We start from the raw sequence: 25,632 nt of genomic DNA on the forward strand, positions 1-25,632 counted from the left end.
ACCGACAATCTAATCAACTTTGTAACATTTTATAGAGAAAGAATAAGATAACGTAACTATGGGGGAAAACCGTAATCGCGAGTGAATGTAGAAATTAATAAAGTTTGGATAGCAAACATTTATCATCCGTCGAGTGTTAGTACAAGAACATAAAGTATTTATACACGTGGAGCGGGTTTTATTATCGCAAAATGATCTTATGCGCAGCATAGTTGAGTTATTTCATCATCTCGGACAAGCATGGCCCATAAACGCATCGTAAACTTTCAAACTCGTTGTATAACGAGATGTCAGCTTCCTCGAAGAGAAGTAGGAAATTAAACATAGTCATATCCTGTGGCGAACTTGAATAAAAATAAATTATCTCCATCGTTGGATCCAGCTAATGCTTCGAGAACACATCGATATGCATCGAACAAATTCTCTGAAATTCTTACAACCCACGAAAAATTCTTCAAAATCCACCGAACAAATTTTTATACGGTCGAGCAAAAATTCTTCAAATTCAAAATACTAGCAATTCGAGCGACGAGTTAACTCATCCTCCTCGGTTAACAGCTCGAGTTCCATTTCTTTAATTATATTCGCAGAAATATAAATTTGCATCGACACTCGTACTCTGCATATTATTTCAAACACAGCGGCTACTAAAGGATATTTGTAAACGTCCTTATCTTCCAACGAAGCGTTCTCTTATTAAGTTTTAGATCTCATTTCCATAGCACCAAATTGTTTATTGTCAGAATTTCATACTTATGCCGGTGATTATGAAAACGACCAAGTCGAGAATCTAAAAAAACATTTGCTTCCCGCTTATTTTGCGTTACGTCCGTTTACGTTACAATAATCTGAAACCATCTTTGGTTGCGTCGTTACACGGAATTCACGCGTCAATCGCAAAACATCAAATACCTCGAGACGAAAAATATATGACTTCATCTATAAGGCGCTACATTCTGTTCGGATTTGTATGCTACGAAAGCGTAGGCGTTACGAGATTCTAACTAGTAAAAGCACGGAGAATAAAGAATATAAAAAGTATTTTCTAAGGTCAAATTTAAAGTTACAGGTTGTGGGTCTAACGTTAAGTATGAGACACGTTGAGCTCGACGGTTGGCAAAGTAGACGATAAATAAATGTCAAGAGGAATGTAACTGAAAAGTGCGCCCTAACCCGGAGTGGAGGACTATGGAAAAATAAAAGATACCAAGTAACATTAAATTTTTGTAACCGTATCAAAATACTATCGAATCGCACGAAATTTACTATAACATCCGACTCACTAGTACGTAGATACAACGATAAATGTAGAAATGTGTAGGTGTACAAATATCTTTCGTATCCATCGCGTAAGAAATAATTGCGCAAAATCAGAAACGTTGCAGCGTCGATTGACTCGATTTATTTTATACGAGCGAATTTTATCGAACTGTAGGTGAATCGCAGAAGGACTTACCGAAGGAGATGAGGCCGCTGTTCAGCATCGACAGTTTAATCTGGCTGGGAATGGAAGCGAGGCTGTGGCCAGGATTAAGATGACGTTTCCTCGGTGGTTTTTCCGGCGCTCTGGGCGCGCTTCTGCTTCTGTGATGATGATGGTGCTTCCTGTGCGAATGTGAATGAGAACCGGCAGCGGTCGAGGTGGCACCGGTACGATCTGAACCGACGCTGCTTAAACCGAGGACGCCACCGCCGGTCGACTGCGTTCGCAGCGACGACATTTTCTGTAAAAACAAATCGGATTGCGCTTGTTACTAAACTGTATCGACGTACAGTGACTCGGCAGACATTATTTCAACGCTTGTCGTAGACAATTTTTACGAATGTATCATATACCTGCGTACACTTACTGACAAAAGTTAAGAGATGTTAATAATCGATATCTTTTATTTATAACTACCGAACCATTTCCATCAGTTATATAGTTTTTAACTTTAAGTTTACAATTATATGGTTTTACCAATTTGTAGAGGACTTGTATGTAGAGGATGGTTGGTCGGTGAGGTCGAAACCGTAAAATATATTTAAAAATAATTAAATAAATTAATGTACAGACAACATTCGCTGAAACGCTCGTACAATGCACAAGTCGTAAAATAGGATCGCTAATGACTCGTTAATTAGATCGACAACTATTTCATAATGTCTATTGACTTTTGTCGGTAAACGTATTGTACGAAACTTTTCGAAATTTCATCGATATCGTAATGAAACTCGAGTATCGTGATTAATATTGGCAAAATTGGAAACTATGTAAGATATATAGAAGTCACAAGAAGTACGTTTAGTAAAGAGTTGGCATTGATTCGTAACGTTTCCGAAAGATGTTTAACGTGGAATTTAATAAAAATCTTCTCTTGTTGAAGTCACAGTAAAGTAAATTCTATTTATTTAATTATAATTATGCGTTCTACTGTTATTCTATTATTGAGTGTACCTACGTTGGGGATGAAACTATTTCTATTTATAAAAAAATATATAATGAATTAATAATATGGAAAAGTGGTAATAAGAATAGAATTATAATTTTCAATTAATATTAGACAGTCGTAAGAGTTGATTTTCTCCGCATTGAAATGGTAAACATTGTCAATAAATTGTGTCGTAGCTACGCAGTGTTATACGGACGATGAGCGTATGCTATAATGAAAACAATTGCGCGAATGACAACAAACGTGAGGCAATGCTGTTGACGACGCGACGCAACGCGACGTATTTAAGAAAAAATACAGTTGATCGTCTTTGTGTACATATTTTCTTAGCAAAGGTTCTTAGACTAAATTTGCTCATCGCGTAAAATGAGAAAATAAGCATATTCTTTTACGTTATAAATTTTATGCTATCTCTCGAATAATATCCCTTTATATTTCATTCTTCTTACATTTATACGCAGAATGTATAAAAATTATGCATAAAATGTATTAGTATCGTGATAAATCTAAGAGCATATTTTAATACAGCCTTATATTTTTCATTGTGCGGATTTTTAATTTTAAATGCAAAGAATTAAAGCACTAATATATGATACGTTACGTTGTAACATTAATATTATTATCCTCATTTATTGCAGTACTAGCGTTATTATACCGACTCGCTTACTTTCACCGGACAGAAAATAATTCGATTATTTCAAAAGTTACAAAACGATATAAAACGTCGCGTAAAATATCGTTACATAATTTTAATAAACGAAAGAATAATTCGATTACTGAATTTCCCCAAGTTCCGAATTAAAGTATAAATTATTATTAGGCAAAATCTAATTACCATTATGTATCGCTAATGTCATTATATATCGATGCATTCATTTTCAATAAATACAAAATAATCCAATTATTTTAAGCCGGTAAAATTTTCAACGAAAGAGAGAAATTTCAAATCCTTTTGATCTATCTCAATCATCGTTAAACTCTACGTACGAATGATCGAATCGTGAGGGTACCTGAGGGAACTGGTGCGAGTGTCGAGAGATTGGAAGTTGTAGGACAGACGGAAACGCACTTGCTCGCGGTACGACGGCTCGCGAGATTCTAAGACTCGAAAACTACTCTAGCGTCACGCGAAGCACTCTAATTTCCCCCTCCAACACGATTTCCGAGGGTTGCTTCAAGGGGAACAAGGGGACACGGAAGAGGAATTTTTGGCGCGTTTCTTGAATGAAACGCACGTTCCATGACTATCTCCGTAGTAAACTAGGGTAACTGACCTACGACCACGAATTTCCTCCCTGGTGTTTGACATTTCCGAAAATTTACGACGCATCGGATAAACGTAGATTTTTATAGAAATCTGCCCCATCGTTTATACTTTACGCTATGAATTTGTATTATTATTAGAAACAACAACCCGGATTTCCTCTTAATTCTTCGTTTGCTTGTCGAATATATTAAACTTTAACGTTTATATTTAATCTCTTGACGTCGTATGTATATAAAATAATTATATAATAATTTCTATTTGAGGATCATGGTCAATGCTATCGGATATACGTACCTGCATATATGTATGTCTTTTGAAAAGATCAATTCGCAAATTTGCTTTAACAGGCAATGCTATACGAAAATCGTGCGTGTAACATACATAAATTAGGATATATATTTCTTGACTTAAAAAAAACGGAAGAATGCCATTTGATTATTATCATCGTGATTTCACTATTCGAGATATTTTACAGTATATGTTACCAAAATATTCCAATTCTCAGTTTCCCATTTTATGATTTCCAAATGAAAACCACAGCATCTAGTGATTTAACGCTATAGAAGCTTTCAAGCAAAAATTTCTATTGTTAAGAATGACAAAGGATCGTCAACGATCGCGTTCTCGTGTGCAAGCCCAAAGAACACGGTCGCGCGACGCACGCGTGAAAAGCCTGTTCTTTGCCGTATTCCGTTTGCCAATTAGCCGACCCTGTTGTTGTCTCTATTCTCTGCCACTTCGCGCGGTTGTTCAAACGCAGCCTCATAGTCAGTCAGGCACGGTACTCCTCTAGATTTAGATCAGCCAGGCTGCAGTTGGAAATCGACCGCGAAATTTAAGGATCCCGCGTTCAGCGGTACGTATCAAGCTGAGATCATGGTGTCGGTTGATCGAGGAATACAATAAGACATTCAGACCAAAATACGCTACCAAGACCGAGAACTTTTGGGTGAAGGTTCGTGTACCGGGTGTGCCGATCGATTCGTCGACTTTCTGTACACTACAGGAATCTTTCATTAGGTGTGCGTAACATACACAAGGATGTTTAAAATTCATCATGCTCGGTATTAATTCAAATTAATTTAATCTGTTACATTCGCAGTATATATTTCTGTTGGTTTTTACATTATCTGTAAAAGTTTCTTCGAATGTAAGTGTTTAAAATAGTTGAGTGTATTAGTTTTACGATACGGACGAAAGTGGGCCACGTTGAAGAAGACACGTTATTTTGCTTTGACTGTGATATCAAGGGAATCGAGAAAAATCTAATTTACATTTAATCGCAAAACAATAAAAGCTGTATTTTTCCTACGAATCTTCTTTACCGAATAAAATATTTATATTATTTCTCGAGTTTCTTAATTTGGATTTTAAATATGCACAGTGGTTTCCATCGTTGTTCGGACATTCTTTGAAACAGACCAACTTCTTTCAAATTGAATCGAACGACTTGAGATCCTTTGAAAAGAATTTTGAAACAATTACGATTAGTCGGAGTCGCGAAGAAACGAACGAGGGTCACTTTTCGAAACTTTGTTATCCTTACATTGTTATGTCATGAATATTGAGCTTAATTTTGAAGAATAATTAAAGTCTATTTTTTATAAGTTCGTTATATCGATATTCTTCTATTTGGAAATACAGGAAGTATTTTCCTCTCTTTCGTTTCTCGATTTCGGGTCTTGCATCGGGGGTTGAAATCGGAATGTTTGTTTGGAAATATGAATTGCCGTTACTGACACGAATGGAACAATTTTTCGACAGTTGTTCGAAATTTTTTGATTAACACTGAGCTCTGATTGAATGCGAGATTTCTGGTTTATCGATTTTAGTTGTAGGTCAGTGCTGAAATTATTCTTCCATAATACCTTATTCTATATGTTTAGTACTTGATTTTAGATTATACGTACAAAATATGTTACATTATACGAACATAATTCGCTTTACTATACTTTAATGCTTGCTACATTCTTTTACGTAAAATATCATAAACCAATAGCCGAAATATCAAACTTCGAAATAACAATAAATAAAGGAACTGTGAGTAATACATAGAATAATAAATGGGACAAAATATAACGCTGGCAAGTTTCATAAAAATTCTTCAACGCCAGCGTGAAAGCGCTTCTTCGCCTTCATTTCGTCGTCCGTAAAATAAATTAATTACCAGCGATCGAACGATAATTACGAGCCAATGTAAAATCGATTCGTACTTGATTTATGAACAATTGGTACGCTACATACGGTTTCGTAATTATAATCCGACGAAAATCGATTCTTCCACCCATTTCTTCTTTTTATCGTCGTACAATATTAACGGAGAATTTTCACGCGTGAAATGAAAGCATTGCCACGAATAACTCGATCGCGTTCCTCTCGCGGCTGTTCGTGTCGTTCGTGCACACTTTTTCAAAATTCAAACGTACCTTTCCTTCAAAGATACATTGTATTGCACGCGATGTAAATTTAGCCCGCTAATACACAGATTTTCCTGTCTTTCCTCGAATTATACCGTACCAAAAATATCCCTGAGATAGTTGCGTAACGCACGATGACTGTACGTGCAAGAATCGCGATAATCTCTTGTTATACAATGACGTTACACCTGGTCTGTATGATTTCGTATTTTAGTATTCGTATCTCTCGACCTTATAATCCTACTGTACCGTATATACTTATGGTCTTGAAATCTCGTAAAAAAATAGTGAGCTTGACAACACGCACGCTTATGACCTTGAATTCTTTTCATACGATAATAAATTAGGAGATATTTAGATCATGCCATTTAACTGAGCCACCCTGTATACAACAGTTTACAAAAGGGTTCGAAGCTTTTACGAATATATTACACGCGCTATGTAAATTTCTCGTTCTATCCAGTTCAAAAAATCTGAAATATTTCTGGCACTGTGGTAAACTATATCTTTTTCAGATCATAGAAATTCTTTGATGCTCATAATTTACACAGCAGAAGTTTTTATTCCAATACATCCGTCGTTTCTTTAAAAAAAGAACAAAAACACGCTATATAAATTATTTTAGATCTAACCTAGATTAGATTAGATTAGATTAGATAGAAATAAGATAGAAATTGTTTAGATCAACCTAGATCTTTTGAAGAATTGAACAATTCCAAAATTGTGAAATTTTACTCAAGAGAGAAAACAAAAAGAAAATCCCAATCTTTGAAGAACATTAAAAAGAGATACAAACCATCGATTAACGAATTCTTGAATTTGCAAAAGATAAATAGACAGAAAGAAGCAAAAGAACGCTGTTGATAATCGCTTTTTAACGTAATTCTTAAATTCTTCCACTAAATTGCTCGACATGGAAGAAAAAGCATAAAACGCGATCGCTCGACGTTCTGGCTTCCATTTTTCTACGTTTCACGACTATATTCCATTTCTTTTCCAGTTTGCTACACCAATGGAAATTGGAATATTTTCAGATGGAACGTTATCGCTTATTACGGTGGAACGCTGATTGGATTTAGCGGGACAGACAGATTTTAATTTCTATTTCCCATTTCCTCTTATTTTTTTAAAGGACTACCGTCTGCGTTTCTCCTCTCGCGCTAATCCACTGGAAAGGAAACGAAAGAACTTTTTGACGAAAGGTTTATAATACCTAAGTGACGTGAAAATCCTGTAGACCAGAAGCGTAATAATTTTGCGCTTAATCGTTCGTTTCACTCGTAAAGACTTTATATTTCTCGAATTCTACCTTTCTTGAGCGGAATAAATGGAAGTTTAAAATTATCTCTCGTCCCGTTCATTCTGAATCTACTTTCGGATAATTTATAGCAATTCAAATATATACAATTTTTGCCATTAAGTAATTTGAGGCAAGCTCTTACCGAAAATTCCTATGGAAAACTACAATTCTGTCATTTTTATCTCCTCGTTGTACAGAAAGAATATAAATAATTCGATCGATTAAGCGTTTTTAATATTCCATGATGACGAAGATTCGACATATTCTTGTTATTTTACCAATACTTTCTACAATACTTTGTGTAATTTCTATTAATTTGAAGGAACGATGCGAATAATTTTGTCGATTAAGAACTTGCAAGATTCGACGATAGAAGTTGTAACTGCACCACTTACGTACACAAATCCACCGATCGACGTCAGTGTATCGTACTCGTGATAATAATCGCCCCAAGATCCTCCGAAAGGATCGAAGAGGATCCACTGATTATCAGTGACAGTACCCTGCTAGATAAAGATGCGTACGCGTCGACAACGATAGAAGGAGGTCGATGGGAGCCGGAAGCACGGTGCGTAGCCGGGAAGTCAAAACTGGTTTGATAAGGAAGTCAAACAACCTTTCGTATTGTCATAGGGTCGTAAACCGGTAATAGGATAACCACGTCTGACAAACATCCTGCAGGCCATCGAGACAATAACCAGATAGTGTCCCAGGCCCAGAAGGCGGTAACAGGATAACCACTTCTGACTGGCGTCCGGTGACAAATCTTGGTATTAGATCGTCCGGAAAGTTTCTTTCGTTTTATAAGGAAATAATGATCAAACTAAAGATCGCAACGTTCGACAGATTAGGTTTCATATTTGTATAAAGATGCGTCGTTGTAAAACACGTGTCTGTAAAAGAAAGACACTTTCCGGACAACCTAATATACGAAGCCTATTCCCAAAATCAGCGCTCCACGTACTCTGTTATAACATTCCGAACCGTTAAGCTAGAAAAATTTATCAAATGTCCAGCTGGACAAATTATAAAGTACAAATTAAATAATAAAAAAAAAACTCTGTTGGATTCGTATAACAATAGACTATCATATCTAAAGTTCGAATTTCTCACCTTACGTGCGAAGGTTCAAACTATCGCGGAATAATTCAAAGGACGTGAAGAGACAACCGGAGATTTGTTAATTTTACGATCTCCTGTGTCTTCTACGTGACAGTATCATCGCTGTGTACGCGCCTCAAACCGAGGACTCACGAGAGCAAACTGCGTGCCACTGCGAATGTCCATCGTGTATAGCGTAGTAGTCAAAGTAGAAGTAAACCGAGGAACTGTTTAATATCTAATATAAGATACGATGCGATGTTAGCGAGTATGCTCGTGACCTCTTTGCTTATATAACTTCGACCTGTTAATTCAAAATTCCGTTAGAGGAAAGTTTCGACCGATATTAGAGATGTTCAACTGCACTGCGCCTACTTTTATAATTTTATACAGTTTCGCGAAAGAAGAGAGAAATTTCAATTCGATTAGTATACAATATATATTACACATATTTTTTTCTACATATGTTCGTCGATTTTTTTCAAACGGCTTGAACATCGGCATGGTTCCTTTTGGATTCTGCACGTTATATTCTCCCGTTAGCCCCGTTACAAAATTTTTTGTATTTGTTTTTTTATACTATTTTTTTTTCTTTTAAAAATCCAATTTTTACGTATGTTCGTCGATTACTCTGAAGTGGATTGAGCCATCGGGACGAAACGTTTCTCATCTTGCGTCAGCAAAATTTGTCCAGTTTGTTCGTTGTTAAATATCGTTACTGCAAATTACATATTACATCACATTACGTTATTTTACGTTACGCTATTTCATTGTGTCTGATCGTTTCACCGCAAACTCGTCGCAGGACGCGATGAAATTGGGCAGTTTCTTTAAACCGTGTCCTTTATTACTAACTCCTTGTTTCAAGCATACTTGCGTCATTTCTCTGCACATTGGTCGCAAGAAATACGATTCGTAGCCTTTGCATTTCTGCAAGCGCTCTTTCGTTGTGCGAGATAGTAGCGTTTGGGTCTTACAGAGCGATTCCAACGTTCAAGATTATCGTTCCGTGAGAAAATAATAAAATACAATTTTAAATTACGAAAAAACCGCCAGGCGAACTTTTTAACCATCGAATGCCGCAAAATTCTTTCCTGCTGCGTCTGTTGCCGGGACGACACCTTCCTTTGTAGGAAAGCCTCGCTGTCGCCAACTGGTGCAAAGCCTCAAAGCCGGTAGCTCACAGCACGCGTTTCGGCGACCATCGAACGACATCGTCACGTAAACTTGAGGTTTGGACGATAAAATAAAATAGCTATTAATTTTGTTTTCATTAAACTTTATTACGAATTCAGCAATCACAATGGAATACGCACTGAATTAACATAAATCGCAATTCACTCCAACCACGTTATGTAAATCCTAGTTGCACTGATACGTTAAGTACGCGACTGTTACAAGGATAGAGATCGGTAAAGATACGTTGACTATTCTAAGGATACGGAATAAGTGAAGTTTCACCGACGATACTGTGTCTGAGGAAAGCTGGGGGTGGGTGTGTCTAAGGACACGGGACTATCGGATTTGTTGATGACAATTTTGGTTAGGGAAGCGAGGGCAGTAGACATCGTCTCCGATTGGATAATAAGACGGTTGGTGGACCAGGAAGGGTTTTTGCCTCCTTCGTGAGAAAGTTGCTAACGGAACATACCAGACGCGAGGAAAACTAACTTTCCGTGTTAACCCGTGGTAAACAATAAACGTAAAAGGAAACCTAAGACAAGAGATACTCGCTTGATCCGAAGGACCTCAACTATGAAAATTCCAAGACCCCCGGTGGGTACTTAGGGCTATCGAGGGTACGCGTCAAGGATGTGCAAACATCTGGGCGCCATCCTGCCCACAGTGTGTGGCCTGGTCTCTGATGTGAATTGATGTTACACATATACGTTGCAACGTATATAGCGTATCTATATTTCGTACAATTTCGCATCAGCGGCGTGATACCACTGATCGGTCTGCAACTATTTTTATTTGTTTGTGAGACGAATACCGACAATCGTTCGTTCCATCCTCTGGCCACTTACTGGCGGCTGCGAATAGGCGGTTATCGTCTTGTATTCCGAGTATACGCGTGAAATAAAATCTCACAGAGTCGTTCGGCATCTAAAATCTCTCACGTTATCGTCGGTCGGTCTGCAACGATTTTGTCAAGCGTTACGTAAATCGGGCGTTACCGTTCTACGTTCAAAATTTGTCGTTCGATCTTCGAGAAAATGGAACGAGCTCGCCGCTTACACCGAAACCGAGCACTGGCCTAATTACCGATACCGGAGCAAATTGCGAGTCCACCGTTCGTGTTGCGAGCTCTCAAGTGTTTCTGTGGACTAAGACGCGTCTCCATCCGAGTGTCTCCTTCGATTTCGACGGGGATACTTGATCGATGCGACGGACGTCGAATGGCAGCATTGTTTGATTTACCAGCGCTATTTCTGGCTCTTGCCAACTACTGCAGCAACCGCCATAAACGCAGATAAGGAGACGCAGGAATTGTGCTCGATACGGGATCGCACGTAGTTGCAAAATCGCGAATACGATCAGAAGCATCGTAAGTATCGTTAGTTCGTTTCGGAGCGTAAAGCGAACCCGGTCTCGAACGTTGTTAATGTCACAGAGGCATAAATCAGCAATAGAAAAACCAGGGGGCCTAAGGAACATCCTGCAGGTCATCGAAACTACGCGTAGACAGTGTCTCAGGGTCAGAAGACAGTAACAGCGTGGTCACCTTTGACCCGAGCCCTGGCGACATCCCCAGCGACACCTCCTCCATAAGAGCCAAGCCCATAGTATATAAACCTTCGCAAAGTCAGCTCTCGACGTTCTTTTCTAGCATTCTTAACCGTCACTCTATTGAAAATATATAAATAAAAGCAAACCCCAGTAAATGCAACCGTATTACATTTACACTAAGAAAACGGAAACCACCAAATGTCCAATTAAATGGCACGCACATAACGCAAACAAGGACTCCGCTAAACACACAACTTACATGGAAACAACGTACTAAATCAATTATAGACAAAATGCGGATAAAAAGAAGACAAATGTACTGACTGAACTCAGCGTAGGAAATAAACTAAAAATCTACAAAACGATAATAAAACCAATTTGTACGTACGGAATAGCGCTACGGGGGACAGCAGCAATGAGCCACATAAATAAACTAGAGTCGCTACGATCGAAGATACTGGGAATAATAGTCAACGCCCCATGGTATGTCAGAAACGAGTATATACGCAAAGACTTAAAAATACCAGCGGTTAAAAAAGAAATCGGCAGGTACACAGAAAAATACAAGGAAAGAAGGGCAACACGTCCAAACCAGCGGGCTGCCGAAGCGAGCAAAACTCTGATAGAAAGAAGACTAAAAAGAAAACACCCCTCTGACCTCGCTAAAAAAATAAAATAGTCAAATTCGAAGATGGTATCTCGCCGGGGGTAGCCAACCACGTGTTATTTAGCAATTAAGTTAGAAAAATTTACCAAATGTCCAGCTGGGCGAATTGTAAAGTACAAATTAAATAATAAAAAAAGAAAGATTTTAAAAACCTCGATATTAATTATTTATATCAGTGTGAAATCCATTCACTCGTATCTCGTTAGATCGTAACAACGTTTTCTCTAAGATACACGGTGGATAGAGCCGGAAGTCTGGTAACGAAGTTCTTGTCTGCGACGGTTAAGTAGTAACGGACAAGAAGTCGTATATGATCAGACCAAATGGATCTGACACGCGGCATTTATTTCACTTGCAGATAACTCGCGTTACGAGCCTCCATCGAGAGGATGAATCCTCGCTTCTGAATATACTATTTGTCTCTAATGTCTACGTGCGGAAAATTAACTTTGAAATATCACTTCGACATTCCTCTCTTCCGGATCACAGCACCGATTTCATCACCATGTTAATCAGGCAAACTTCGGAAAGTTTGAAATTATATCGAAACAAAGTTTCCTCGAATAGAAATAAATTGACTTCCGCGAGGGAAATTTTAGAATGAAAATTTTAATGGGCTAATCGTTGACTGTGATATATTTATTTATATAGAATGTCTTAAACAATTCTGTATTTAAGAAGATATATTTAGAAATAAGATTACGATCGTATAACTTTAAAAATTTCCAAACGACAAACAAAATCACAAAAGTTCTATATTTCTGATCACAAGTAAATAAGCGAATATAAGCAAAAGATTTGAAATTCTGACACGAAATCACCTTTACAGCACGATTTCTCTATGGCATTTAAAAATTGAGGGACCATCTCCATCCGATGGGAATTTATTTTAAGCGTTTCACGGTGAAATTCCTTTTCACAAACTTACGTTGCTTCTATTATCCCTTATCTCTGTCTTCGTTCGCCGCAATCGATCGGAAGCGCGGTACACGCGGAGCTCGAGTGCTTTCCATCGTAAAAATCGTTCCAATATACTTTGCATAATGTTTCAACGATTCGAGCATCGACTTTAATTCCTATGGTTCTTAATCGTGCATCTCTTAAAGAGTTTCCAGTTACTCCAAAACTGTTGCCTCTCGTTTTCTCTCTGTTGTATCGATTATTTAAAGTAACTCCGTGTACTTTGTTTCACTATTTTAGAATTGTTTTAACCGTATCCATTCAAAGTCAAAGTCAATAAGGAAAACATAAGGAAATTGTTACGATAATATTTTCGGAATTAATCACGGCTCGAAATTCCCAATATTGCGAGGTATTCCGATTCGGATAACAAATTCGACAATTTTTGTTTTTATTTATCATACATATGTTTATATAGAAAATATATATATACAGGGTAGTTGGTAACTGGTGGTACAAGCGGAAAGGGCGTGATTCTACGCGAAAAAAGAAGTCGGAAATATAGAATAAAAATTTTTCTTTCGAGACTTTGTTTTCGAGAAAATCGACTTTGAATTTTCGCTCGGTACGCGTCCACTTTATCGCGTCTCGTTATAACGGATCTCACTGTAGATCGTTGTCTCGGTGGAAAAATTTTTATTCTATATTTTCGACTTCTTTTTTCGCGTAGGATCACCCCCTTTTCCGCTTGTACCACCAGTTACCAATCACCCTGTATATTATTTAATATCAAAATCGCCGCTTGTGAGAGTACTTTTTCGAGAAAATATTCTTCATGGATTACGCGTGGCTGAAATATTTGCCGATAAATGGACTATAAATCCTTTAAATACCACGAAAATCAATATTTAAGATGAATATGTCAAAGTAGAGATATATTTTGAAAGAACAAGTTTATATCTATCACAGCACATAGGGAAAAGTCGATAGCTAGAAAAATGGAAAAATGTCGGACCGCTATAAGGAAGAAAATATCGGAGACTATCAGCGACTAGAGTTCTAAAAATTTGAAACTCGAGCAAACGATAACTCGAAGAAAAATCGAAGATCGAAAATTCGCTCGCAGAGCAGAATGTTTCTAAATATAAAAATTCTCGAAACGAAATGTCGCAAGAGCGAACAATACGCGTCCATCCGGTCGAAAAACCGACGTTCGAGGCGAGTTAAGGATCTCAAGGTTTCCTGTTCGAGAGCTGCGCGCGCTGTGCGCGCGGGTTATTTTTAAATGTTTTGTAAGTTGCGTTTACAGGCATCGACGCCAACGAAGGTCGGTTATTGACCAGCGTCGACCTCTAAATTCCACTTCGCGCTATCGAAATTCTCTATCGCGATCGACTTCGATCTTTTCTCGCGTATTCTTATCGCGAATCGTGCGAATAAAGCCTCGTTTGGATTAATTACGGTAATTAATTGGTTCGGTTACGTAAAGGCGAACCTCTACGACAAGACGTCCGTCAGCGTCTTGTTTCTCTCGCTTTCTTTTCTTTTTCTTTTTTTTATTTTGCTCGTCCGAGTCGCGAGACTTTGACAGTCTTGTCAACTTTCGCGTGAACAAGAAAGCTGCGAATATATTTGGGTTCCATGCTCGTTGAAGAGACGTTCTTCTCACCTTGATAACGAAATTTCAACGCTGTGCGAGAAAGCGCGGATGTGTGTCTTTTTTAACGCCGTCCAGGGAGAAGATGCGAGATAAAATGATCGTGAATGATCGGAAGCTTGTGTACGTTACGTCGGTTCGTGTATATGAAATGCAGTTTCATCCGTCGATTGGAAAAAATTGCGAAAGTAAAGGGTCGTTAACAGAGAAATATTGTTCGAAGGCCGTAAAGGAAAAGTATGATTTTATTCACGAGGCAAGTAATTTGAATATTTGCAATAATTTAAATCCTACGATCGATGAAACTACTCGAGATGTATGCTTAATTATTCTCTTATGTCCAATAAAGATATAGTAAGTGAAATGGCGAAACCACCTCTGTGTAAATGATCCTCATTGCGGCGAATAAACCGTTCGTCTGTACGAAATACGTAGTTCAACGTCATCGGGTTAATAAAATGAATCGTCTCGAGTCACCGCGAAATGCACGTGCCTAGTGGAGAATTTATCGCGGAATAATAACCGCGTAAACGTTTAAGCCGCAGAATTACGGTGCTTTACCGGCGAGCTCGCTCCTTAATGCACATCGTCGTCGAATAAGGAGGATTTACACGAGGACCGTACGACCAACCAACTGCACGAGGATACACGTTCGAGCGGAAACAGACGGTTAATGATGTCGGCGAGATCGTATCTGCGACCCGCGTTCGATAATTCCACGCTTTTCTTAGAGGTTCTTCTTCTTCGAGGTGGAAAGATGGATAGATGGTGCGGCCGTGGTCAGGCTAAGTCACGCAGTTGCGACAGGTCGCGTTTCTTGCTCGCTAGGGATGGATAGCAGCGAGAAAAAGCGAGCTCGATGGTGCACGAGACTTGAAATATCGTTTCTCGTGTTGAGACGCGGAAGAATCTTTCCTAAAAAGTTTCTAGTGAAACGTGGATTACGAGCGAAGGATGTGGAGAAAGCAAGAAATGTCATAAGGTGGAATTATCGAGAAACTTAATTGGTAAATGGTTGGGTTCACAAATCGGTGAACGAACAAACAAGGCGATGGATTTCAGCTAGTTCGTTATATGCGTGTGAAAATTATATTTGTATTAAATATCAGAAGGAAAAATGAACAAACGGAATAATTGTTTCGTGTCATACTACTTCCTGTAGAATTAAGCGGCGAGTTGGACTCTACGTGATATCGAAATAAAATAAAAACTGTCTACATCTATTATCAGCGAACAGATCGTTCGGTTATTTTATTAGTACAATTGATAAATTGCAGCTTGTAGGCTTCTATCGCACAATAGACACGATCTGAAACAATGAAAGGTCATTGAACAATTTTAAACGATGGAAGATAGTTGTGACCATTTCTTTCTTGCTAATATTCAAATTAAAAAAAAAAAAAACAAATTACAAAATATAATAGGGAAGAACAGACAGAACGAGGGAATAACTTCTCCTTCGAGCCTACGCAATTAAAATGAAAGAGAATAAATCCACGGTTACGTCGTAACTAGGCACTGATTAAAATCTTTTTAGCTCGAAAGAAACTACGTACGATCGGGAAACTTAATGGAGTCCTTTAAAACTTTCCATAGAAAGAAGCAGAGAGAGAGAGAAAGAGAGAGAACTTGCGAATCTGGAAAACAGGAAAGAACCGCAGTTCTTATCGAAAATCCAATTCCTATCTCGGCCCTAACATAAATAGGAAGGCAACCTTCGTGAGTAGCAGAAATTTCAACGTCACGGCGTCGTTGCGATCTTCCACTGTATCCATTTGGAAAATGTCAATTTACAGTAATACCGTCTACCCTTTTTCATCTCGAAGAATCACGCGCATCTCCTCGAATCATGGAGAGTTTCGCAATAATTTTCCACGCTGAGTCTCTCGAATTCCTCGAGACATGCAAATCATCGTTTTTCCACGATTAGAATCCTTTGCTTTTCGTTAAAGCGACGATCGATCGAGAAACGCAATTTATATTTCGTTTGGCAGATTAATTGATTCTCTTCGTAAAAATGTTATATAAACTAAAAAAATAATTAAATGCTATAAGTAGCAACTTTATATGGACGTATGGCGTGCGCTGTAAAAAAGATTTCGAAATTTTGTTAACGCTGCAACGAGTGACGGAGAAAAGGATTTATTCGAGATTTTCCACTTGTTCTTGCGCGTACGATCTGCATATGTCGTCCCTTTCGCAATTCTTGAAATAAAACGTCCTCTCACAACGATACTGAAAGATAGACTCGAATGGAGAATCATTCGAACAAGCAGTTCTTGCGAAGAATTTGTAAATAACGATGGATCGGTGATACTTACGTATCATTTACTTTCATTAACGACCCATTTTGTCCACAGCCCTGCGTTACATCGTACGTGTGTGTCATTGTATTAGGTTGGGGTTAGGTTGGGGTTAAGTGGGGACACGGAAAAGTGTCTTTCTTTCGCAAACGTGTCTTTTACAACAGTGCACCTTCGTACAAACGTGAAACCAAGTCTGTGAAATGTCGCGGTGTTTATCTCGACATAACAAAATGAATCGTACGTAATTCGACAAAATAACATAAAATAAAAAAACGTTGTGCGTCTATTGTTTGCTCATAAAACGAAAGAAACTTTTAGGACAACCTAATATCACAAAGGCAAGCCGAAAACGGTCGAAAGAAGGTGACTTAATTATCGAAAATTTGTGAAATATGAGAAAAATGAGGAAAAGCTTGACGAATTTGTTGCATCTTCTTGCCGATGGGACCAAGTAATTACGTTATTTTTTGTAATTACGTGGCACAATCTCTTGGATCCTGTGTCCGTTCAAAGGAATTAATCCGACTGGCAAAAATTAAGAACGCCACGGAACGAATTTATCGTCGGTCGTTGACTCGTATTTACGACCTTCCCGTGAAAATCTCGACGGCACTTTGACATTCTTTCGTTCTGTCCCATTCTCCTTCTTCCCTCTCATCTCTCACCCCATTTTTCTCCTCCCTTTTTTTTCTTACGCCCGCTTTTACTGCTCCGTCTTCTCGTTTTTGTTTCTTTGGTTTTATGTCTCTTTTTCTTCATTTTTTTTTTTTTTTTTCATAAATCGAACGATTATCTCGAGCAACGTTCCGCAACGAGCGTTTTGCTTTTACGTTGTTCCGTGCTCGTATTATCTGCGCTGACTGACTTAACGGCCTCCTCGAGAAATAGTGTCAAGGGATCAGTGTCATTGTCGGGTCTTCCACGCGGAGGCTACGCTTTCGCTCCTGGTAACAAGATCTTTCGACGATGATTGCGCACGATGTGCCCGCGAATATTTCTCCTACTTTTACTTGTTTATTTATCTACAACTTGCGAGTTATTTGCGCGAGCCACGCCTTCCCTCGTCCCTCGATCGTGAAAGACGAGAATCAGCTTTAAAATAGAATTAGTTAATATTCACAAATGTTATTTCGATATTTTGTTCTTTGGAAACAAAAGGACGAATAAAATGGAACATATCTATAATTCAATTATATTTGAAGAAGCGTGGAGAGCTTCGTCTGCAAAATTCCTCGCCGATAGAAAGACGGAATACGTTTCCACTTGTAAGATTCTTCGTTGTATACGCTGTATAAGCGATCAATAAAAATATCGTTTTATTTCATTATCTAATTGATGGAAGAATTTATCGACGATCGTTTTACGTTTCGCGAAATAAAAGTTGTTGAAAATGGAACGGCACGAGCAACACGAGCTGTACACCCCATCTGCGTGCACGTGTTTCCCTCTAATATTTCTATTCGCGTATTCGTCTCGCATCCAGGCTTTGCCAGTTGAATACCGAAGGCAGATACGAGTAAATAAACTGGTAAATTTATGACAGTAAATTTCCGGCCGGTAAACATATCTATAAATTATCAACGACTTCCACCGGGGCGAAACGATAGTTGGGCTGTTCCAAGTACTTTCGAAACAAAATCGATTCGCTCTTATGAAATCCGAAGCCACGTTAAATTACCACTTTTACGTTACTTTCTACCACTAGTGATTTACAAGCGATTTGTAAACGAATCCCACCAATTGGTGGTGGTGTTTCGAGAAATTTCAAAGGCTCTCGCGTTACGAGCACGTGTGTAAGAGGATTTTTAACATTTTCTCTTCTTTCAACTCTCGATCGTTACTGCGAATTTATTAGTTGTAAAATTGTCTAGCCCTTAACGTTCCAGCTGTGTCTCTCAAATACCGCCAAAAGGAAGTAACGCGGTGAAAAAACAAACAGTTTTCTACCGCGAGACCTGTGAACGCAAACCCGGTTTGCATCTCAATGAATGTTTTAAAAAATTCCACACGTTACTCGATTACAATTAATATAAATATTGCGATCAAAGTTATATTACTTCCGAGATGGATGAAGATTGTTCCGAATGAATTTAATATTATTATTTACACGTAATTGTAGCGTTTAAAATCTGACACTTAAAAGCTTGCAGGTCCAAGTATGATGAGAACAAGTTGGAGTTGCCGGTCGATATTCACAATTAAAAATCGGAGCGTTAAGAGCTGGATTAGGCTAGTTGAATCGAGATTCTATCAATGATATATATCGCGTGAAGCATAGAATATGTAAAAATACGAATAACACGAGGCAAAATGAAAATCACAAAGACATTGATCTTTCGTATTGAACTAGATATTGGATTGGCAGTTTAGTTGCCAACCCAATAAATTTTATACCGACCAAATTATTATACAGGGTGGTTGATAACTGGTGGTACAAGAAGAAAGGGGGTAATTCTACGCGAAAAAAGAAGTCGAAAATATAGAATAAAAAATTTTTTTTTTTATTTTTCCATCGAGACGATCCGTTATAACGAGACGCGATAAAGTGGACGCGTACCGAGCGAAAATTCAAAGTCGATTTTCTCGAAAACAAAGCCTCGAACGAAAAATTTTTATTGTATATGTTCGACTTCTTTTTTCGCGTAGAATCACCCCCTTTCCGCTTGTACCACCAGTTACCAACCACCCTGCATAAATTATCGAGATATGTATAATTTTGTGCGCTAGACTAGATTAGCCGCGTAGTAGTGACGCACGTATGTGAATATCAGTGTATGGAAGCATGTCTGTGCACAGCATCTCGAGAAACAGACAAATGCAACTGTTCCGCTGTAATATGGAAAGAGAGCGCCGAGACGCGTGCAAATGTATATCGACGAAGATCCTGGAAATCCTTTATTAGATACATCTAAAACTATTTTAATATGAATTCTAAGGGTAATCTTAGTGTTCCTTTACTTTTATTTCGCCAATTAAGATCCACAATTCTCAAGGTAAATTCATTTTTTGATGTCCTTTCGATACTTTTTAACACCTGAACCACGCAGTTGATAACGAGGCTTCTTCCAACGAATTATAGAGATAGCTTGTTGCAGCAATGTCTTTAAAATGGATATTTTCGCGTGTTAGGTTGAAACTGCCGCTCAGACGCGTATGTTTCGCGACTTAATAGCCATATAGGTTAACCGTGAAACCCACAGGTATAATTGCCAGTAGCGCAAATCGTCCATTATTCGAATTTCGTCGTTTTATTCCTGAGAGATCTTGGCCGGAAGTCACGAATAATGGATATGGGTGAGAATTCGTGAATGAAAGCGCACAGCCAACCGTATGCTCGCGTCAATCTTTCCCTGCTCGTGAAATAATTAACGAAGATCCTCCGACTCGCTCGTTTAAATAGCGATTAAATTATTATTTCGAAGTTGGGATTCTATTCGGACGAATTGTGTTAGAAAGACGACAGATGTTAAAATAATTGAAAACATTACAATATTTCATTACTATTCCAATATCGAATGATTGTCTATAAATACGCCTGATTTTATACTTGTTTTTAATTAGTTTTATACCATGGACTTGGTTAAAATAATTATTAAAAACTAGAAACTAGATACGAGCAGTAATAATTCATTTCAATAATTCATATTTCAAATTCACATGATTTTCCAATCATATTGAAACACTTTCTTATGTAATTAGAACATCTGATCTCGTAAAGAGCGCGATAATTGACCTAGATTATCAGAGAAATGATCAAAGTTTAGCGAAATTTCGCGCGGTAGGTATTCTATGTGTAAAACAACGATACAGAATATTTGAAAAAAAATGTGTAGAAAGTAAAACATACAAAAAAAAATAATAAATTTGTTGAAAATGACAACGTGAGCTCGCCATCCATATGCAGATGCGTTAGTTATAAGAAATAGTAACTAAAAGATAATCCTAGTTACAATCGATAGGCTTAAGATCCTTTTCTGTTTTTATCCCTAGTTTTTGCAAACGCGTGCAATAAAGGTTTTTTTGGCTCACAACGGAGTGATAGATTTATCCATTCGATAAAATAATAACTATCGTGATCCTACCTCTGAGTATAGAAATAACAACAAAATTGCCATATGTCGATCCCTACAAGATTCCTGATTTAATCCTCGTGCAGACAATTTGCTTGTATTATCATAATCACAGCTATAAAATTGCAAACTTGAAATTACGAGAATAAAAGTATAATACCACATGTTCGTATTTAAAGAAACGAGAGAGCACAGATAAGTGAGTACTTATATCGACACGTTTGCGTCCTATTTAACGCGAAAGAGCACCAAATGACGATTGAAGCGAGGATTATAGTCGCTTCAGCGTCGAAATTTCTCTAAGAATAATCCGGGACGGAAAATGATGAGGATTGAACGCGAGTAGTCATCGAAGATATACATATGTACAATCGTAATGATGTATTTTTCGCATGAAATGTTACATCACTAATTGGACAGCTGTTTCAATCCTCGGATACAAAATATCGATGTTCCGTAGATGTCTGCGACTATGCGTACAGATGCAACGAGAACGGTAGAAAAGTATCGACAAGGCATATTATTTTCCGTGCCTATATCGTGTACATATATATAAAAGGGACAATACATATATATTAATAATTGTTATCGATATATTATGAATATATATGTAAATATATCAATTATATCTTAATAGGGATCTTATATATTATTCCCTGTGCTAGATCTGATTTCTAACAAAAATGCACTTGTACTACTTCTCCATTGAATAGAAAGCTCGATTAATATAAACTATTTTTTATATTTGAAATCTTTCATTTTCCATATTTATAAAATGAATAATTTATGTCGAAAATCTTGAACGAACTTGAAAAATGTTTAATTCACGTTTCAGGAGACATACTAAAAGAAACGTTTTAAAGATTTGCTGTAACAGTAATCTGACGATATAACTATTAAATTGGATCCTTTTGTAATTTAAAAACGAATAATTTTTGCACCTCTCATTTACATGTCTCTTAAAACTTACGATCTCCTTCACCTTACATAATATCTATATTACATGTTAATTAAATAATATCTATATTAAATATGTAACTAATTTTATAGTATACTTGATTAACGCTATAATTAAAAAGCAGACGGGAAGAATAAATATTTCCACATTGCGATACCTAAATACAAAAGTTACGCAAACTGAATAAGATATAAAAATATCAAGTGGAATATATGGTAATATAAAATAGAAGTTAAAATTATTCATCGTTATCGGATTGTTATTAAAAAAAACTCATACCTCGATATTTATCCCCTTCCAGAAGATCACCCGGTATATATGCCCAAGTTTACACAACATCCGCGTCCGCATACATAGACTGATACTAGTCGTGTGTTTCATGTTATATTCGTATATATCCGGTTTCATAATGGACAATCGAGATCGCAATAAAAGTATTGGCAAATAAGATTGATGCAAAAATAAACGACGTTCAACCGATCACAATGATCAATTTTTATTTTTGAACCCGCCCGCCGCGATCTCTGTGTCGTACTACGTTCGAACACGTTCAGTATCCAAAACGGATAATCTGTACACACTCGTAACTTCACTGGCCATTTTAACCGTATCACCCAAGAATTTACGATCGATTATGTATTTGCGTATCCAAAATCTCGGCCGTGATCGCGTCTTATTTCAATAACGACATAAATCAAAAGTTTCAAACATCTCCGGGCTATTTTCGCGTCAGTGCACGCGAGAATAGTTTACTTTGACAATGTTATACAGCGCTGCTGATAACAGTGATAATAACGATTTATCAAACGGTGGTAATAACGAAGACGAATAAGTAATGATAAAACAGGTTAGGAATCGATGTATATCGAAATATCGATAGTGTTGAAAATTATAGGTTAGTCCATTAATAATCCTAACTCTATTAAGGACCAAGATTATAGTTTATCAGATAGCGTTACAAATGCCCTAATTTCTTTACACCGTAAAAACCGTAAAATTGAAAAAATAGCGACAAAAAGGATATTAAACTTTCATAGATACGATATTATAAAAACAGAATTCGTTGGTGTAATTTGATTATGAAAAATTACAAATAAAATACCGCGTTAATGCAACGTTGGCCCTCGATGAGTTAATGGTCACATAAGAAATAAAGTAATCACAGACGAAACCAATTTTGAAAGGAAAATTAATGTAATACACAGTTCGAAACGCTACGCCGATACACGTTAGTTTCAGACTTGTTACTTTCGCGGTGGCGCGCGCAGGGATACTGTCAGAGTATATAGAAATATCGATCGACATATCGAATCAGGTATCGAATAATCGAATCGCACGGACAATAATGAAAACGATAAAACTTGAAGTTCTCAAAGTACAAGGAGCAATTTGTATTCGTTTTTACAGTACGCGAGTATATTGCTCCACGTGTATATAAAGTGTCACATAAATCCGACACTTTCGCGGTAATACATATATATCTACGCGGATCGAAATACCGGTGATCCATGCGCAGCGCCATACTGCTCGCGAACCTTATACACATACAGACATGTCAAACTTTCCCTCACGATTAAAACGATATAAACGCCCAAACTATTACGACGCAAACATCATGAAACCCTTACACAAAACAGGCTCGCAACAAAATTAGAAATTTCACAGTTACATACCTTGAGAAACAGACTCGCCAATAGAACGAACACTTCGACCGGCAAAAGCAGCTTTCCCGCACGTTTCTCCGAAAACTGGACGCGCGCGTTTATAGGCGTGTATACACACGGCAACAATGGACAGTTGACACCTCTCGATATCCTGTGACGGGGAATCGATCGGAATCGAGATAAACAGAGATCTTTGTCGGATAAACGGGCACGATAGCGGACCAGCCACGGGACGGAATAACAAACCGAGTCCACTTTGTGTGTCACCGGTCAGCTTCCGCCAACTTCACGCCTGTGTGCCGGTTTTCTCAGCGATCCATGATAAATCTCGTTCGATTCTTGTTTAATTTCCGTTAACTTGTCTACGCCAATCAGTTGCACATATATGTATATCTATACATATATAAAATATTATTTATAATATTGTAGATAGATAATATATCTATATGTATATATATATATATATCTCAACTCTGCAAAATTTCTCGACAGTCAAATTAGCTTTCGAATATATATGTACATATATATATGTACATGTATGTGTGTATATATATACTCTTCTATATGTTCAGAATAAATCGAGACAGAGTAAGTGAGGCAATATACGTATACATATATACACAAAGGGTGTGCGTTGACAGCGAGAACGAAAAAAGGCAAACACGATTAGCAAACGATGATCGGCGTGAATGGGAACCACGAGCGAATTGACGGGCACACGTCTAACACCGTAGTAAAGAGCACAACACCACCAGCACGACGACGGCGACGACGACGACGGCGACGGCGAGCGACGACGACGACGACGACGGCGACGGCGGCGGCACGAAGACGACGACGACGACGACGACGTTGACGGGCGCGAGGTCGGTGAGAGACTGGGCGACACGCGACGAGTCACCGTCGGCGATGAGTGGAGTCGCTCTGACGAGGATCCTGGGGCCATCAGGCTGCCCGTGAGGGGGTGGAGGCGCCGGAGCGTTTGGGGTGGGAGGGAAAGCAGAGAGAGAGAGGAATGCCGCTCGGGGGCGAGTACACGCCGCGCCGGGTGCGGGGAGTAAAGCGGCGGTGAGGTGGGGACCACGACGTCGGCGTCGGCGTCGCTTCTTTGCCGAGGGCGTGGTCCTGATCGCGGCTCTTCGCGAGTTCGGAGATACAGACCGGATCCGATACCGGCGCTACTCTCGACGCTGTAAAATTTCTCGACAGTCAGACTAGCTTTCGAAGACGACGATCCATAGTTTCCAGAGTCGGAACGTTTCTTCTACAGGTTTTACGACGTCTTTCCCTTTTTCTTCGTCTTCGAATTGATTCGTGAAATTTGAATAAGGACTGGTGATAACGCAACATTTGTTTTCTCTTTGCTTGGAGATTCTCCGGAGGGGTAGTTTGGAAACTGTGATTATGTAAGATATTAACATAATGTCTTCCTTTCTTTTTCTCGGATTTTTTAATTGGTACTATACGGCGTGGACTTTGGAAACAGACGGATGATAATAGAAGATTTGTTTCTTTAACGTTCTATGAAGTTTGCGACGGAGAATTACGTATATAAGACTTTTGGCTAGCGTTCCTTTTTTGTTTGTCTTCTTTAATTTTAATTAACACGTGTGGAGTTTGAAAAAAGATGGATGATAATGGAGAAGATTTGTCTTCTCTTTGTTGATTTCTGTATAATTTTTTCAAAGACTTAAGGAAACATGTATATTGAATTGCGTGACCATGGTTCTTACAATATGACGAGTTTCATAGACTGTTATTCAATGCTAGTTTCTTAATATATAATAGTTGGAGTTTGAAACAAATTTGAAGAATCGAAATGTACGTACATTAAAATTATTATCACGATTAATAGGATTAATATTTAGTAAATTTCATTGAAGTTATAATCAACGAAACATTGATATGATAAAGGACATACGTATTTTTATGTAATTGGAAGACTTCTCTTTTGAGGAAACTTAATGTTATAAAACGAAAATTATTAAAACTATTACCATATAAATTGTATTTATTAAACAGACTGGAAACGTAAATTAAACGGATAAATTTCTGACTGAACATGAAATTTTGCGCAATGTTTCATTCAATATTCCTAATAATCTTCCTCGCAGAAGTTTTAATCCCAAAGCTTGCAACGTAGTTTATAGCGAACACTGATGC

General features: G+C 38.0%; 1 protein-coding gene across 7 annotated transcripts in view; it reads right to left on the bottom strand.

The window, feature by feature from the left end:
• LOC117207906 (receptor-type tyrosine-protein phosphatase kappa) overlaps window positions 1-24,374 on the bottom strand; it is a 107,601-nt gene extending 83,227 nt beyond the window's left edge. Inside the window, exons 1-3 of one of the 7 annotated variants that reach the window (XM_033448619.1) lie at window positions 24,222-24,374; window positions 23,479-23,862; window positions 1,457-1,724 (exon numbers count right to left, since the gene is read on the bottom strand). In XM_033448619.1, the coding sequence (XP_033304510.1) occupies window positions 1,457-1,721 (265 nt within the window). In that variant the 5' untranslated portion in view covers window positions 1,722-1,724; window positions 23,479-23,862; window positions 24,222-24,374. Of the gene's footprint in view, window positions 1-1,456; window positions 1,725-3,442; window positions 3,545-22,084; window positions 22,705-23,478; window positions 23,863-24,089 lie in introns of those variants that run through there. The other 6 variants (XM_033448617.1, XM_033448614.1, XM_033448615.1 and 3 more) reach the window with 6 other exon arrangements.
• Window positions 24,375-25,632: the final 1,258 nt, after the last annotated feature.

Source organism: Bombus bifarius, unplaced genomic scaffold, assembly GCF_011952205.1.
Source record: "Bombus bifarius isolate JDL3187 unplaced genomic scaffold, Bbif_JDL3187 scf7180000008047, whole genome shotgun sequence".
Taxonomy (NCBI): Eukaryota; Metazoa; Arthropoda; class Insecta; order Hymenoptera; family Apidae; genus Bombus; species Bombus bifarius.